The sequence below is a fragment of the Paroedura picta genome, chromosome 4 (genome assembly GCF_049243985.1).
Source record: "Paroedura picta isolate Pp20150507F chromosome 4, Ppicta_v3.0, whole genome shotgun sequence".
In the NCBI taxonomy this organism is placed as follows: domain Eukaryota; kingdom Metazoa; phylum Chordata; class Lepidosauria; order Squamata; family Gekkonidae; genus Paroedura; species Paroedura picta.
The window spans coordinates 116,510,080-116,529,078 of record NC_135372.1 but is presented as its reverse complement, the minus strand read 5'-3'; the positions used below and the strand labels follow the sequence as shown (position 1 = coordinate 116,529,078).

Sequence of the window (18,999 nt, the reverse complement as noted above, 5' to 3'; positions counted from 1 at the left end):
CAAACAGGGTCTTGCCTAAGTAATAAAACTGACAATCAGCTTTAGAGATGATGAGTACAAAACAGCCTTCTGAGCTGACCCATTATTACTGATCAAAATATTCTTGCTGCCCCAAAAACAAGTAAAAATGTTTATCAAGCTTATGTGAAGGAAAGGGGTACAGGAGGAAATGGCACTACATGAAAGGCCTTTAGTTCTTTCAAAAATATACTGTGGGTCTATACTGACAATCCCATTTTCTATCTCACTCCTAACTCCTCAGAACACCAGCCCATCTGGGAAAACACTAAAAAAAAATGCTGAGACACATCTTAATGCAGCAAAAGGATGAAATCCAGGCGTGTAAGTTCCACATTAAAAAGGCAAACCATCTGCTAGGAAAAAAGCAGAATATGGCAGAAACTTTCCCAACAAATTACAAAATTTGTTTTTGTTAGTTCACTTAAAGTTTACAATATATACCTTGCCTTTAATTTTAACTTTAATATCTTCATAAAGGAACACGGCCAAATGGACAAAAACTGTGGCAGCAAAAACACTGCTTGCTGTAACTATAAAAATCTAATTGCTTATTTATTACACATAGCGCCAAATGTCCTCCTGGCCATGAATATAAGAAAAGTCATTGGAACAAATGTCCCCTTTACAATGTCTTAAGAATTTTTCTTTGACTCAGCCAAGAAATTAGAAGATAGAATAAATACAGGCCACCTAGTCCAACCCCCTGTTCAATGCAGGATCAGCCTAAAGCATTCAGGATAAGTATCTGTCCAGCTGCTGCTTGAAGACAGCCAGTGAGGGAGAGCTCACCACCTACCTAGGTAGTCGATTCCACTGCTGAACTACTCTGTGAAAAATCTTTTTCCTGTTTAAACCTATTACTGTGGGTTCTATCCTCTGCTGCCAATTGGAACAGTTCCCTGCCTTCCTCTAACAACTTTTCAAATACTTAAAGACAACAATCATGTCCCCTCTCAACCTCCTCCAGGCTGAACATTCCCAAGTCCCTCAGCCTTCCCCGGGCCCCAGATCATCCTCATTGCTCTCCTCTGTACCCTCTCAGTCTTGTCCACGTCCTTCTTGAAGCGAGGTTTCCTGAACTGCACACAGTTGAGAGAGAGCTACAAACTGCTGCACTCTATGCTAGGTTAGCACATGTATCTTAATTTTTGCCACCTGAGAGGTGGTAAAAAGTAAACGTTGAAAGTAGAAACAAAAAAGACAATGTATTATTTGGACAGGACCCTTCTCATACAGTCACAACAGGTAATGTTACCAACATTGTAAGATATCAAATGAATGTTTATAGCATTGCAAACACTGAACTCTATTGCATTAAACACATTATAGCATATTAAATTGTAGCAAAATTATTCATATTTACCACTGAGCATATTTTTGAAAATATCCCAGAGATGGAGGTAAGCAGTGACTTAGGGAATACCCTGGGTGCAGTAGCTAGACCAAAGGATAGAACATTGTACTGGAAAGGGTGTTGGTTCAGATCTCATCCGTTCCAATCAGTTCAAAGCATGCTACACCTTCTGGGTTATATGGTATCTGTCACTGCAGCTTTGCCTATGGCTAGGTTACATATGTGACCCCTGCAGCTCTGTTTTTTATCTTGTTAAAGTGCTGAGATTCAATAGAACTGCAGCACAGAATCACAATCTTTCCAGACAGTATTGCACTGGTCATAATCCTGGGTAGCAGGATCAGTGCAATACTGGCCAGGGTGTAAACTGCACAGAGCAGTTTTTTGATCCTTTGCGTTTTCACACTGCATAGTCTCCCCGCTGTGAAACAATGTTGCCCAGTTCCTGTAAACATCTTATCTGCTAGCCCGAGGCGCCGGCCTGACCAAGGGAACGCTTGGGTTTTAGGCGGGAGAAATGTATTGACAACTGTTTGCTGTCCTAGTATCGAACAGTCTTGACTTCGAATGTTATAGTGTCCAGAGCTACTTCCAATTAAAGCTTTCTTTCTATAGAAGTTTGTTTGTGAGTTTTGTCTGCGCTTGACCAAGTGCAGACTCTGCCCAGGATTGTGATTCTATGCTGCAGCCCTGTTGAGCTGGCAGTTGCCCCAATAGGGCACCGGGTTCTGCTGCTAGGCACTATTAGGGTGGCACAGGGTGCTGCTGCTGGCTGGACTCTGATACATTGCACTGGTTTTCCTGTCCCTGGAGAAATGACCCCCTCCCAGTATCCACTTCAGGGATTCTCTCATGCAAACTTGGTCCTGTTGGGTTGGCACTGCCACAGTGGCACTGGTCATGCTGGGCGGTATTGCACTGGTCCTGATGCTGGGCTCGCCTTGCAAAAATGCCCCCCTTCACTTTCCCTACAGAGAGTCTCTGGGGCATTTTGCTGGGCTTGTATTGCCTTGTCCTTTTTTCCCACCTTAAAAACCAATGGAGGAAGGGATTTTTGGACACCCACAGAATTGGACCCCTTGGTCCAAACCTTTTGAAACTTGGGGGTTCCTTTAAGGAGAAACTCCAGGAGCTATGCTGCACATTGGTGCCTCTCAAACTCTACTCCCACCAGAATATTGAATAGACGTGCTAGATTTCCCATACACTTAAATGGTTCCATAGGTTATAATGGAGTCAAATCAACTCGGGAATCTTGAATTGTTGCAGAATCCGAATCCTTATATTAAACCGGGGATTCAGGATTCACCAAACTGATAAAGGATGATTTGGTTCAATGCCCCCAAACCCCATTTTTTTTTTGCACACTTCTAGTTTCTACCTAAGGAATTTTCTAAGTTCCATTTGTTCCAGGATATTGTGTTACCCATATTTATCCCTATGCCAAGCTCTGAGAATGAGCATTTGTGTTCTTTAGGTGTTAGGAGGGCATTATTATTTTATCTCAGGAAAGCCCTGGAGTTTCATTGCGATAAGGCATTGCTTATTTGCTTTGGGGGGGCCTGAAGAAGGCTATGAGAGCATCAGCTTAGACTCTGTGCAGATGGATTGTTAGGCTATTGGGAAATGTTATGTCCATTGAACATCCATGCACACTCCATTAGAGCAATGGCTTATTCTCCAGCTCATAGACAATGCAGAAATTAATGTTCTCAAGTGTGTTTTTACCTCTGTAGCTAGGGTTGCCACCCTTCCAGTAGGGTCTAAAGATCTCACATAATTATAACTACAGAGATCAGTTTCCCCTGGCAGCTTTAGAGGGTGGATTCTATGGCATTATAGCCCATTAAGGTCCCTTTCTTCCCTAGGATCCACTCCCAAATCTCCCAGTCTGCAGTAAAGGACCCTATTTACAGGAACAACAGAGCTTATCTTCTAACCCTATCCATTGTAATTAGGAAGCAGGATGTATTGCCAACAGAGATTAAAGCCTATTACTTCTCTAAATACTGTCTCTACATCTACAGCCAACAGGTTCTTTGCATGCCTCAGGAAGAAGGTATGAAAAGAAAGTCAATTTCTCCCTGAAGCAAAGACCACTTTTTCTTCAATGGGTCAGTCCAGACATCATACAAAGCCACTGTTTCATTCAGCTAACTATTGTTAGTGGGACACTTCTGTTAGAGTGCCTGAGCTACCCTGAGCCATTGGGGAACAGCAAAGGAGAAATGTAAAAATAAATCCTTATCCACGGTTCCTCTATATATTTGTGAAACGGCCTGGGGGGTAGGACATGTCTGGCTGTCCAAGTTGGAATAGGGCCAATCAGGATACAGCCAGCAACTCTGGCTGCACCCTGATTGGCCCTGCCCCTACAGCTCCTGCCCTCCCTCCCTGGACGCTAGCCACATTCCTCTCAGACATGCCAGAGACAGAGGGAGACACACAGAGCCCTGCCAGACTGACCACAAGCCCTCATTCCCTCCTATCGCTCCTGCTGCTAGGGAGGCAGAGAGAGACACAGAGAGAGTTGCCCCAAGCTGCTGACAGAGACACAGAGAGCTGCCCCTGCTGCAACTGAGGGAGACAGAGACAGAGAGCTGCCCCAAACTGCACACCAGCCCTCCTTTCCTCTTACAAACCAGCCCTGATTACCTGCTATGCTTCTGGCTGCGAGGCACACTGAGACACGCAGCAAGAGGGAGAGAGACACACACACACAGAGATCTGCACCTCCTGGTGACCCCTGGGTCCTAGCATCCATTGCATTCCTGCTTGCAATGGGCTTTCTTGCTAATAAATAAATAAAACTGTGGTTTAAAATTGATGTTTGGAACACCATGGTTAATCTTAACTTCATGTAATGCATGAACATGGGCATCCTGATTTAATCCTTGCTTGTTCCTTGGCATTGTCCTTGCTACAATGTGAATTGATTAACCAGTCAAGGGACAGGTGTCTGTAAGAAAGGTGGAGCAAAGAACAAAAAGGGATATATTCGTTATCTATTTAGGCAAATTTAAGCAGAAGAGGTCAGGGTCCTGCAGGACCTAAAACAGTTCCATCAATGTGCCTGGCTTGCTTATGCATCTAAATAGACATCTTGCAATGCCAAAATATTTAAAATATCAAGTTTAGTGCCTTCTCCCTCACACACTGCAGGAAAAGAAGAGATGTAAAGGAAAGGAATAAAGGAAATGGTTTACTTTTAAGATTGATTGATTTTGTATTCTTTAGTGCAACAGTATGTTTTTATCCAGATTTATATTTGTGTGCTTTTACTACCACGTAAACTGCCCTTTTGGAAGGGTGGTATAAAATGTAATAATAAATACATTTGGCTCACAGGCCAAATCCTGATTTCACAGGTTATTCGTAAGTGAAATAAGTGATGGGGTCACGTGACTTCATAAATGAAGCTATTATATTGAAAGAATGAATCATTTATTGAAACTGTTCAAAAGTCAAAACGTTATGAGAAATAATACATAAAAGCTATTACATAATACAGCTGCACAAAATCTGGCAATGTTTTACATGGTCCACGAAGAGAAAGTAAATGTACAATCTCTCTGATCTACCTGGAAGTTGCTTTTTTAAATAAAGAATCAGAGTAATGAAAACATGTCTAGCATCGCAATCAAAATTGTAATGCAAAAAGAAATGCCCAATAGCTTCAAGTTCCAACTTCCCTACTAGCCCAAGGGCATATACATTTCTGGTACGCAATACCACAATGTCTCCCTTCCAAATGTATAGAAAGTAGGACATTAAATCAGAACAAAGTAAAAGGTTTCCTAAATGTGGGATTCAGTAGATTGGCTAGGTCATTAGACCTGTGCATTATCCTTCAAACACTTTTGTTCCCTCACATGCTCCTGTGTAGTTAGTTAACAGGAACCAACCGGATGTAATTATTTCTGGACAAAAATGGACATTTTATTAATTCTAATTGCTCTACTGACTTTATTAGTGACCTTCTTACGTGAAGATAAAGTTTCCAACATCTCATACTCATGGACAAAGTTTTGTTATATTCCTAGTAGAATATAGATCTCTCTGGTGTCTGGTGGGACTATCTGTTAACATTATGCTTTATTTCTTGTACTTGATTTCTGTTTTATCTGTGTGTGTTTTTTTGCTGGTCCATTGAATGAATAAAGGATGATGTTGAATGTACAGATGCAGCTTTTTTGCTCAAGCTAGAAAGGTTGCTTCCAGACAGGGATGATTCCCAGTTTTGTGTTTGCAGTGGCAGTAGACCCTATGCATGGTGATTCTCCATGCGTTCCCTTTGCGCCTGCCATTCCCCCCCTCCTGTCAACAGCAGGCTTTTTGCAGATTTTAAAAGGAATATACTGATTTAAAAAATGGCAAGTAGCTTGCTGGTGAGTGTGCAATGGTGCGAGAAGTAGGGCTATGTGGAAATCCAGTGCTTTCTGTCCACGTGGACCCAAAATCTACTTGTAGTATGATCTTCCAGGAAAGATCATACCAAAATAGTACAACGAAGCTACAGGAAATCTAGAAGTTGGGCAACTGCACAATGTTGTGTAGAAGTCTAGGGGGGAAATACTGCAGTTTTTTGTGGGGAGAGAGGGGGTACACAGAGCAAGAGCTCCGTTTGGAATCAACAAGATCAAACATAAGAAGCAAACGGAGAGAACAGCTGCAAATGTAGATAGCTATTTTTTTAAGCATGATATTTTAAAATGTGCAAGCCCAATCCCGTTACATGGACACTTGGTGTCAGAGGTAGGAAACATCGCCTAGTTCACAAAAGTGTGGTTGGGGTTATCAAATACCTGGAGTACTGTGTGCAGTTCTGGAGGACTCACTTCAAGAAGGACGTAGATAAAATTGAAAGGGTACAGAGGAGAGCGACGAAGATGATCTGGGGCCAAGGGACCAAGCCCTATGAAGATAGGTTGAGGGACTTGGGAATGTTCAGCCTGGAGAAAAGGAAGCTGAGAGGGGACATGATAGCTCTCTTTAAGTATTTGAAAGGTTGTCACTTGGAGGAGGGCAGGATGCTGTTTCTGTTGGCTGCAGAGGAGAGGACACGCAGTAATAGGTTTAAACTTCAAGTACAACGATATAGCCTAGATATCAGGAAAACATTTTTCACAGTGAGAGTAATTCAGCAGTGGAATAGGCTGCCTAAGGAGGTGGTAAACTCCCCCTCACTGGCAGTCTTCAAGCAAAGGTTGGATACACACTTTTCTTGGATGCTTTAGGATGCTTAGGGCTGATCCTGCGTTGAGCAGGGGGTTGGACTAGATGGCCTGTATGGCCCCTTCCAACTCTATGATTCTATGAAATAAATTGAAATTCTACCAGTTTTAGGCATGCACAGTCAAGACTGCTGCATAAGCCTTAGAAACTGCATGGGTAACACACATTCTCAAATGTACTTGCCTTCTTAACTAGGGATATGCATTTGGAAGCCTCCTGACTATTATGGGACATGTAGGGATCTAATGTAATAAATCTGTGATAGAACTTTACAACTGAAAATCAACCAAATGTTCTGGGATTGGGATTCAATCTGTCTACCATGTCCCCCCTCCTTCCTGTTTTAATAGTTTGAATTTTAATAATAATAGGATAGAGGTAGCAATTTGGGAGAATGCAGGACTTTCCCCATGTATGATTATTTCCTAAAGGTAATTTCAACAGAACTCTTCCACAGTTATATATTTAAAACATGTAGATAATGTTCCTATGAGTAAAAATCCTTTTAATACAAAAAATGTGCTTATGCATCCCAAAATGAACACATTATAAAAATTAGACTAAAGTGTGGGTATTTGATTTAGAATGCACATTTTAAATTATAATCAGTGAATTAATTTAAGCAGGTCAACCATGAAAGAAAATAAGGAAAGCTTATTAAAAAGTTTATAAATACACATGCCCACCTGAAGCTGTGCCCTTGGCTGGACCCAACCAGATTTTCCTTGGTGAAAAATAAGGGGAGGGGGAGTTCCTTTTGCTCAGCAGAGAAACTATGCAAGGACAAAAGATGTGTGAGGCAGCAAGGAAGGGAATGAAATTCTGTGTTATTAGTTAAGCAGGAACTCTTCTTTCATTAAATACCTTTAAATGTGAATATTTCTCTCTGTTAAGTGGAACATTTAGTTTCACCTTTACATATTCTCATTTAAATTTGAGTCCTAAAAGAGAGTGAGAGTGAGATGCTGTTGAAGTTGGGGAAAAATGCAACTATTTGGAAGGAGAAAGAAAGCTATTCAAAGACATCGAACTCAATAAACAGACACACTTTGGATCCAGATTAGGACTTTCATTTTTAGTGACAGCCTGTTCATTTTATAACATCAGAGTCCTGTAGCACCTTTAAGACCAACAAAGATTTATTCAAGGCGTGAGCTTTCGAGTGCAAGCACTCTTCCTCAGACTTCGTCATTTTGTTGTTATTTATTTAGTTTATTTATTTATTATATTTATATACCACCCTCCCCGGAGGCTCAGGAAACATGAATGAAAAATAAATGTTTTATTTGTTTACTTTTAAATAAAAGCTTTTTAAAAAGCTAAAATAGTTTTTGCTATTATTTGCTTCAGGGTAAATATTTTTTTTAAATGCTGATTAAAAAAAATACTTGCCGGCGTATAAGACTACTGGGCGTATAAGATGACTCCCCGACATTTCCACTCAAAATATAAAGTTTGTTACATTACATTACAGTACTATGGGCCACTATGGGCAGCTATGTCTATCCCAACTGAAATGCACCCGGCGTATAGGACGACCCCCCCCCCACTTGGAGGCATGTTTTTCAGGGGGGAAAAGTAGTCTTATACGCCAGCAAATACTGTACTTTATTATAACTCCACTGTTGTGAGCACAAGTACATCTTTTGAAACCAAAGGGAAATGCTTCCTTGTAATGTGAACCCAAATAGGCTCATTTTATTTTCACTGATTTTGAGCATAGAAAATTGTACAAATTTTGTAATATTATGTTAAAAGTAGGACATAAAGTTAGACATTTCATGACATTATCATCACTTTTAAAATGAATCTATCATTTATCATCAATCTTTGTTGTTAGTTTACACTTCATGTTTGAGCAGCTTTTTATCCTTACCTTTAAAAAAATAAAACAAATAAACTGACATCTGAACAAGAATTACAGAGTGACGATTTTGGAATAAAAAGAGTTATTGTATTTTCAAATAGCACAGTTGACAAACAATTAAAAAATCCTTAAACTACCACATACCTTTTTGTAGCGTCTGGCATTACGTGGCTTCTAATAATTTGCTCTTCCTTTTTCTTCTGATAGAGTGGCAGCTAAGAGTCAATCAGGGTATTAAAAATACTTGCAGTCCAGTTATGTGGCCTGTTAGTTACACGTGCAATCTCCCCCCTCCCCTCCCCTCCCCTCCCCCCAATACTTGAGCATAAATAGTTGATGTCTTCACCTCATAAGAGTTGGAAAACTTCATAACAGTAAACTTCAGAAAGGTTTTGTCTGCATCATATAGGAAGAGAATCCAGAAGGTGTGCAGCAGTACTTTGCCCGCAAAAGGAAATGGTTTAAGTTAACACCTCTCGAGTTTCATGAGGGAGTGTGTCCTGAAACCCACTATTGAAAATGGAAACATTCTTCATGATTCTTGCACTGGACATATTTTGTCCTAGTTGGGGACAGTTTATCTCCCCACCCCCAACCTATTTCCAGTGAAAAAAAGGCCTTTTTGAATAATGCATAACATTATTTCACAGGGTACATGAATTGCAGACATGAATTAAGAATTTGCAGGGCCTATAGCACCAGAGACAGTTTAAGGATTCATGTGGACTTAGCAGATCACAACTGGTGCTGTTACATGTCTTGTAGCATTGGGGCATCCTTTCCAAGGACTGCTGGAACTTTTGAAGCAATTGGCAGGTTCTTTTTTTCCTCCTTGTGGTCCATAGCTACATAAATAGGAAGACCACCTAACAATAATAGTGTGGCCTCCTAATCATACAGCACTGTAGGCCCCCTAGAACTGTGGGGCCTGGAGCAATGTGCTACTCGGCCAAACCACCTCTGACTATAGGTGCACATTCAAGCCAGCATTCAAAGTATGGAATGTTATTTCCTACTGACACGATCCTCTCTCTTTTCCCCATGTGTCACCCAAGAGGATCTCGATGGGGATAGCAGCATGATAACAGTGCTTCTGCCTGTTGTATCGGGGTTTGAGATACAGTAGTGTGGCTGAATAGCATATTCTGGGATCCTCGTCTAGCACAATACACAAATCCAGTTTTGTGACCTAATTCCCATCACCACATTGCTTCAGTGGGAGCAGAATTTTTTTAAAAAAGGAAACAAACCAGAGCGCACAAGATTTCTGCGGTATAAGTCTCATACAGAGATTTCTAGGTTTTAAATGATTTTATAGCAGGTTGAAATTCAATATATAAAACTAATAATAGGTTATGTTTTCTTTTCAAGGCTTTTAAACGTAGATTTTGAAAACAAAACCACTGTGTTCCCAATGATATTTATAGTCTCCAGAAGACAAATAATAAAATGAAAACTTACATTTAACTATTGCACGTTTTGACCAAAGTATCTTTTACATTGCATGAAAACTTGCATTACCTATTGTTACTGTGTTTTTAACTTGTGTTCAGACAAATTCATAAACATCCCAGCACTCTCTCATATCTTCCCTGTTCTCCCCCCCCTCCCATTCCTAAAAAAAACCCTGGTTTCTCCTGCACTTTTTTCAAAGCAAAAGGTAAACTGAACTAAGTATTTTGCATTGGCAACTTCTGGCACAATCGGCCAGCCTGTTGAAATCCACCCAGAAAGGGCAGACTGGGTGGTTTCTTTGGAATTTACATCTTGAAAACAAAAGATTTCAGCAATGGAAGTTGACTGTGTTGGGATATCTCCTTCTTTGTTCTGTCTTGCAGATTTCTCTCTCTCTCTCTCTCTCATTCTTGTTTGCACTCTTTGCCTCTCTCTCCAGTCTAAAAAAGCCAGGATCAAGTCCCTCTCTTCATTATCAAAGCCAATGGTGCAAAATGGGGTGTGCTATCCTCCCCTTGGTATTTTTTGTTTTCTTTTGGACCTGAAAAAAAATTGGGACTCTCAAGAAAAAAACAGATGCCAGTACTACTAGAGTATTTGGTTCTGAGATTTTCCAGAGGTCCTGAATTGTTTTGGGTCCAATTGATTCAAACAAAAAATGCTGAGAAAAAAGCAACGATAAGGCTGCTAAAAACAAGCCAGTGGCAAAGCTGCTGTTTTGGGTTCCTTTAAGCTCAGAAGCAACCAACTTTGCATGGAGAACTCTTACTATGGCTTGGCTGGGACTTTGCTGGGCAGCCTGTTTTACCGTGGACTGCCCAACAGACCCTGCCAAGGAGCCAATTCTATGAGGAAAGTTCTCCCCACAGGCTCTACTGGGGCTCTGCTGGGCAGCAGAGATCAACAAGCAATCAGTCCTGCAGAGACAGCTCTCCCTGAAGGCTTGGCTTGGGGTCTGTTGGGTGGCCTAGTTTAAACCAGGCCATGTGGCAGAACCCACCATGCAGCTGATCCTGCAAAGAGAGCTTTCCCTGCAGACTTAGCTTTGGGTCTGGTGGGCAACCTGTTTGAAACCAGGCCAAGTGAAACCAGGCCCACCAAGCAGCTGATCCTTCAAAGAGAAGTCTCTCTGCATGCTCAGCTTGGGGTTGGCCAGGCAGTCCAGTTTAAACCAAGCCATATGGTAGAACCCACCAAGCAGCTAATCCTCACAACTGATTTCCAATGGACTACTATTTCTGCAGGGTGGCCAGAGACCAAATTACCCTAAATAATTGGGCCAGATGTGAGCTTGCAGTTGCAATGGAGAGGACATAAAATTCACATTTAGCCTCTCGCACTGCCATCTCAAAGGTTCTCATAAGTGTCCTATAAAGTGTTTTTGCAGGAGAGGACATCAGGGAGCAATCTCATCAATGGTGGCCAACATCCAGTTATGCCAATCGTTGACCATCTCATCGAACAAGTTGTTGGGAGGCTTTGGGTCCCACAAAGCATTCAGGAATCCTTCTGGATCCATATGTCTCTGTGGGCAGGCAAATATCTTCTCTCTGTCTCTGGGGGGGAAGGTGGGGAATCTGTAGTCAGGCCTTCAAGGAGTAGTGGTCTGACCATGGCATTGCATTGCATTTGCTGCTATCAGATCCACCTCTACCCCTGAGCCAAAGATCAAGTACAGGGTGTGGCCTGCTTGATGGGTGGGACTGGCAATAAATTGCGACAGCCACAGTGCAATCCTTTGCGGTTACTGCTGCCCTAAGCCCACTGACATCAATGAAATCATTAGATGGAGAACATCTGCATAGGATTATACAGACAGTCTAGCAAATGATATTATATACAGAATAAAGGGGGCATATTAAGAGACATAACCCAGATAAAGATTTTTAAAATCTCTATTGTTTTGGAAGGTTAACAGCATATGATTAACTCTCCCACTGAAATCACAGCCAATTACTACGGAATCCTAACCATATTTACCCAGAAGGAAGCTTCAATAATGAGCTCAATGGTTCTCACTCACGGATTAATGTGTATAGTCTTGCCGTCTTAAATACTTAGTAGCAATAAAGTGACTGCAGTCACCAGAGCTGTGCCAAAAATAAAACTGCAAAACAGACCCCTGCCCCCATACTACCTGCTGCATCCAAACTCTACAGCCTTTTTTCTTGCCTGGACCCCCCTCCAAGTCAATCTTGCCACCCTGTACTTCTCACAGTCAGCTGGAACCAACATGGGAAACTGATTGGTTGGCTGCAACAGTCTTTCTCTTTCTCGCCTTATTCCGTCAAGCCAGTAGGATCCCACCAGGAGTGTCCTGAAGGGTGTGTTTGGTTCTTTTCACACTTTCCTGCCATGTGGAGAACAAACAAATGGGGGAATCACCACTTTACCAAACCATGGAGGAAAGAAAGTATACACACATGGATCTGGGCCATGGTGGCTACAGACTTACTTGATTAGAAAAAACTATTGATATTGTCTCAGTATATTTTCTGGAAAGAAGGGACTGGGCAGTCCAGTTCAAAACTGGACACCTGGCAACCATATTCTACATGATTTAAATTCTAGGTACTGCCTTGCTTAGATTTTCAGGTGAAACTTTCAAGAATCCATCATGCTCAATATCAAAGGAGTGCCGTCTTGCAGGCCCTGTGAAATCCAGAGAGCTCCGACAGGGCCCTCAGCTCTTCTGGGAGCTCATCCCACCAGGTAGGGGAAAGGACTGAAAAAGCTCTGGCCCTGGTCAAGGCCAGGCATGCTTCCCGGGGATACGTGATCCTCAACAGATTCCTCAACAGATTCATACCCACAGAGTATAATACCCTGTGGGGGACATAAGGAGATGCAGGTAGGAAGGACCCAGGCTGCATATAGTCTTAAAGGTCAGAACCAATACTTTGAACTTTATTCAGAAGCAACCGGCAACCAACACAGCTGTCTCAGCAGTGGCTGGGCATGGGCCCTCCAAGATGACTTAGTGAGAACCTGAGCTATTGCATTCTGTTGCAATTTCCAAGTCAAGGACAAGGGTAGACCCACATAGAGCAAGTTACAGAAGTCTAATCTGGAAGTGACTTTTCTTTGGATCACCGTGGCCATATGTTCCGGGGACAGGTAGGTGCTAGTAGCTGTGCCTGGCACAGATGGAAAAATGCCATCTGGGCTACCTTCATGACCTGAGCCTCAATAGGTAGAGGCATCAAAAATCATGCCCAAGTTCCTGGTCATAAAGGCAGATGTAAATTGCACTCCATCCAGGCAAGGGAGATGCACTTCCTGATCCTGTCCCCTTCTTCCCAGCTACAGGACCTCCATCTTGGAGGGGGTGAGTTTCACACAACTCTGCCTGATCCATCCAGTTACTGCTTCCAAACAGCTGGCAAGTGTATCTGGGGGGAGATTCAGCTGGCTGTCCATTAGGAGATAGAGCTGGTTGTCATCTGCATACTGGTGACACTCCAGCCCGTAACTCCAGACCAGATGGGCCAGATTGGGCGTATAGATGTTAAAGAGAGTGGGGGAGAATATAACCCCTTATGGTAACCCACAAGGAAGTACAAAGGAGTCTGACAACTCTTCCCCCACCACAACCCTCTGTGACTGGTTCGTAAGAAAGGAGGTCAGCCACTTCAAGGCCATTCCTGAAATCCCTGTGTCCCTGAGGCAGTGTACCAATGACTTGTGATTGACCACATCAAATGTGGCCAACAGATCTAATAGCACGAGGATGGATGATCTACCCTGGTCCAACTGGCGTTGGAGATCATCCATCAGAGCGACCAGCACAGTCTCCACCCCCATGGCCAGAAGCTGTTTTTAAATTTTAGTATCAACAGGGTTCTGAAATAAAGGGAACATAATTCCCTGGCCCGTTCAGGCTTTTTCCTGTTCTGAGTTCAATCTTTTCTTCAGCTGGTTTGAATCAGCATATGGCTTCTGCTGAACTATGATGAGGATTATCTATCATTGCTTTGGTAATTACTTGAGGTCTCTAATGACTGCTGTTCACGTCAAAGCAGTTGTTCCACATGTAATGTTCCCTGGGGCTGCATTTACTGAGCACCACCTCTACTGATGGTGGGGTGGGCAAGTTACAAGTCATCACATGCAATATAGTAATTTAGCAGAAAAGCTTTGGTATATTGCAGACATACTTTCTAAAAGGGAGACTCAAACCTCAGGCAATCAGAAACAAGCATGTGGCATAATCATCACAATCTTAAAATAATGGTAGCGATGGTAGCATGAATCCTACCCTCAATTTAGTGAAAACTTGAAGACTTTATCTCCAGATTAACTTGCTTTTATGAAATATGCGCTCACGTCTTTTTAACTGTTAAAGGGTGTAAGTCCTACAGCCTGTGCTTATTTTGTAATGAGTGATGAGAAGGGAAAGCCATAACTCCCCCCCCCCCCGCCTAAACTGAACTGGTCACTGGGCAGTGGTATATCTGAAGTATGGCAGGTATGGCACGGGCCTGGGTGCCACTTAATGGTGGCCCACTGAGCAATTTCTATTAAAGTGAGCTAAGTCATCCTTGGATAGTGAGGATGGGAACCATACTAGGGGGGTGCAGGGGGTATGGCCCACCCCTGGTGCAGCCTTAGGAAACCTTGTTTGCTTTCAATTTCCAAAGGAAGGGGGTAGTTACAGAGGGGAGTCATGTTAGACCTCAGTAGAAAAGCTAGAGTCAAGTCCAATAGCAACTTAGAGATCGATAAGATTTTCAGTGTATGCACTTCTAAGAATCAAAGCTTCTGTCATCATATATTTGTCAGATACCTGACAAAGACCAATTATGCATTGTGGCAGCAGGGCAGCATGCTCTGCTGCTTCCCGAGTATACATGGGGGACAAAATCTCCTGGTGCATCTGATCTGCCCTGGAGTTGTGCGTGTGCACAATGGGGCAGGAAAGGTCCACCATGCCTCATGGTGGCAGTTGGGGGCATGGAGATCCCACCACAAGATGCTGGGATAGTGGCATGCCACTATCCTGGCATCATGGAGGTGTAAACATGCCTCGTTCAGCTCTACAACACTGTGAAGCTGAACAGGGCATTTTGTGTTCCTGCAGGGACGCCTTAGGTTAAAAGTTTAAAGTGTTGCCTTTTTCTGATTATTTTTGAGGGATTAAGAAATAGCTAGGCTAATGCCTGTTTGCTTTGAAATAAGGGCAGAAATGGTTTATCTTAGTAGCATATATAGCTTGTGCTAGGGGCCCCGCAATTCCAGAGGCCCCACAATGCTGTACAATTAGGGGGCCTTCACACTGTGATTGTTAAGGGTCTTCATACTTATATGGCTCATGGACTGCAAGAACTAAAAAAGAGCAATATGTATGCTCTGTTAGTAACTGAACATGTGCATCATTAATTGGGCATGTGTGCAGACCACAAGCCACATCAGTGTGAAGGTCCCTTAAATATTGGGGCATTGTGCTTGAACATCCCACCATGGTTCAAGAAAAATTTTCAGCAAAGCGAAGTGGTTAGTTGTTTCCAAAGTTTCCGCTATCCCTGGAAGGGGCCCCCTCCATTACATGTGCAACACTAGTAACTGTACCAGTTGTGCTCCTTAAACTGGCTCTGGTACTATGGGCCTGAATGAGAGTAGAGACCCACCTACACTGCCAAATTGAACATAAATTTTAGAAGCTTCACACTGCAGCTTCCTGCAGTGGTCAACCCAAACTGGCCCACAGCTGATTGGCATCTTGGCTGCAAGATTTACTTGTGTGACTAACAGTGTAATCCTATGCAAAGACTAAACCTATTAAAATTACTGTACTTAAGCTGGAAAAACTCTAAATCGGATTGCACTGGAGGAGGCTAAGAGAGCATCCAAAGGGTTTGGGGATAAATTGGCCATGACATGGTTGTTGCAAGTATCTCCAAACCTTCTTAAAAAATAGCCATGGGTAGGGGACTGTGAGGCTGAACAGAGGAATTATGAGTGTGTGTATGGAGATGCATATTCCTATTCTTGCTGTCTGTTTTTCTGCTCTAATTTCATTCCCCATAAATAGAACAGAAACAGGAATGTGACTTTTTCTTACCATTACTGTGTTCAAACTGGTCATCGTCTACAACTTCTGTACATTTTTCTTTTAGTTAGGAGATTGTAATGAGTGTCTGCCATGTAATATCTAGTTTGACCCCTAAGCTCCGCAAAAAGAAAATGAACTGAAAAGCAAATTAAACCATACAGATAGAAACGTGTCATTTTTATTTAAGGGTCAAATGCAGTTGCTTATTAAAGCTGCTTTCAGTTTTTGCCACTCAATTGATGTGTTTTACTAGGCTGGATCTGAAAATTTTCTGTTTATTCAGACTTCTCTTTGATGAATACAAAAACAGCTGCTATTTTCTTTGTTGCAATAAAAACAGCTAAATACAAAAGATTTCCTCTAGAAAGAGCAATTCCATCCATTATATAGCTGGCAATCTGTTTATGCAAAAAACACATAAGGCCTTATAAACTGTCAATCTTTGAACAAATAATTCCTTCAAAGCATTTTAGGTTTCTGAACCCCCAACTTTGTCAAAAATCTTAAGATTTGTCTTTCATAAGTACATTTGACACTAATTCTAATTCTATTAAATGTCCCTCTAGCATTACTTCTCTTTCTTCTGCAAAGGAATGGTTCTCCTTTTCATACCTTGGAAATGTATGTAGAGAATGACCAAATAACTGGGATCGTTACCAGTCTAGGCAAACCAAAAGGCAATGGTTTGCAGCAGACTCTGAATTCCTCATTAGGTTACAAAAATCTCTTTGTAGCACATAGAACTGGTAAAAGGCTTTTGACCCCCATTAGCAAGGGCAGATCCCCCATGGCCTATACTTAAAAGAGGGAGTTGGAAAGGTTGGGACGAGTGAAAAGAGTTTGGTGTCCATGTCCTGAACCCTTTGCCGCATTCCTTTGTGTTTGAACAACCTTTGTGCACGCACACACGCGTGCACACACACACACACACACACACACACAAAAGCACCATATGAAAAATGTCCTCATTAGTCTTCTGTTACCTACAGGCTAGCAACCCCTTGCATAACAAGTAATGGCAAATAACAGCATTCTAATCCATAACACACCCCACAACTGAATTGTTAGGCTATCCGAGGTCAGCTTGCTGCTGGGAGGGGGGGGGGAACGGTAATGACTGGGGAAGGCACTAGCAAACCACCCCGTATTGAGTCTGCCATGAAAACGCTGGAGGGCATCACCCCAAGGGTCAGACATGACCTGGTGCTTGCACAGGGGATTATTAGTAAACCGTTGCTGTAAAGGTAACGCAGCGTTCTTGGACATTGAGAGGCACCCTATTACTCGAGATATGTGTATATGTTATCTTTCAGAGGAGAAAGAAGAAAAGGGTGACACAATGCAATGTGTCAGCAAACCAAAAAGAAAGAAAGAAAGAAAGAAAGAAAGAAAGAAAGAAAGAAAGAAAGAAAGAAAGAAAGAAAGAAAGAAAGAAAGAAAGAAAGAAAGAAAGAAAGAAAGAAAAGGATAAAAGGAAAAAAGATGCTAGATGATGGCTTTTGAATATAAAACCCCTATGTCAAGTCAAACTTTATTGCACTAGGCCATCGCAAGATCAGATAACAATAAAATTGTTCAAAACAAACACAGATCTGTCACGGTTATCACTTAACCGGAATAAAAATCACACTTAGCCCATTCCTTCTGCTCATTCGCCCACAGTATTTGCCACAAGGCCAGCTCGAATCTTTCTTGCGGCCAAAGCAAAGGTGGCCACCCTTTGTGATAAAGCCCCTATGAGTTTCACTATAAAAGCTTTGTCAGAGTGATCTATATAAACCTAATTTTACATTCAATAAGAATAAACATAATTCAAGAAGCTGATAAGGGGGGAACTATAGTGGTACAAAACAGGAAAATGACGTAGAAGTACATCACAATTAAGTGATCAGACTTTGTGGGGCTTAGATACAGGGTATTGTTATGAGCTGCTCTATGGCGCTGGAGACTGATCATTTATATATAGGTAATTTTGAAGAGAAATTTGCACATGCAGTGGGGAATTATTTTCAGAGATTTATATCTATAGGGTAGAAGTATATTGATATTTTTTTAAAGATGGGAAAAGGCAGTTGTATCCAGGTGCAGGAATTTCATTGGTAACTTGATGTTCAGGATAATAATATCAAATCTGAAATTCATTTCGGTGAACATCTTAACAATTTCCTGGATGTTATGATTAAGAAAAAGGGTAATAGGATTTGGATGAATATTTACGAAAACACTGGCACATAGTTTCTTTTTAAAATTTTGATAGTTTTCACCTGGATTGTATTTTAAAACAGTTACAGCATAGTCCATTTTTTAGGATTACAAAGAACTTTACAGAAACTGAAGGTTACGAAGGAGGGGCAAATTTGTTAAAAACAAAATCTTGCCATCAGCATATGAGAAGGCTAGAGTTTGTAGTACTAGTAGAAGAAGAGTTGGTTCTTATATGCCACCTTTCTCTACCAGGAGGAGTGACAAAGCGGCTTACATTCGCCTTCCTTTTCCTCTCCCCACAACAGACACCCTGTGAGGTGGGTGAGGCTGAAAGAGCCCTGATATTACTGCTCACTCAGAACAGCTTAATTAGCGCTGTGGTGAGCCCAAAGTCATCCAACTGGCTGCATGTGGAGGAGGAGGGAATCAAACTCTGTTTGCAAGATTAGAGTCTGCTGTCCTAACCAGTACACCAAGCTGGCTCTCAGATTATTTATTGTCCAATAATAAAAACAAGTGCCAAAGAGACAGAATTGGTCAATTTTACTTATAATCAAATCAATGCACCATTTTGTAAAAGTATATAAAAATGTGGAGAATCCTATAGCATCCTTTGCAAGACCACCTCTTAATCTCTTTTAAAAGATCATCTAACTTAAAAGTTAAATTGGTTTATAGAACCAAGTTTGAGTCCAGTGGCACCTTTAAGAGCAATAAAATATTATTGAAGATAATTTCATGTGCAACCACTCATCTTTAGATATAATAAACAGAATTTCCTCAGCCATTGAATCCTAGAATCATAGAATA

The 18,999-nt window shown here is 41.8% G+C and overlaps 1 protein-coding gene across 4 annotated transcripts in view; it reads right to left on the bottom strand.

Annotated features, from left to right (window-relative positions):
- ASIP (agouti signaling protein) overlaps positions 1-18,999 on the bottom strand; it is an 80,603-nt gene that overhangs the window by 32,825 nt on the left and 28,779 nt on the right. Inside the window, exon 1 of one of the 4 annotated variants that reach the window (XM_077335300.1) lies at positions 8,622-8,658. The exons of the other annotated variants lie outside the window; for them this stretch is intronic. Coding sequence (XP_077191415.1) covers positions 8,622-8,641 — 20 coding nt within the window. The 5' untranslated portion in view covers positions 8,642-8,658. Of the gene's footprint in view, positions 1-8,621; positions 8,659-18,999 lie in introns of those variants that run through there. 4 annotated transcript variants of the gene reach the window in all.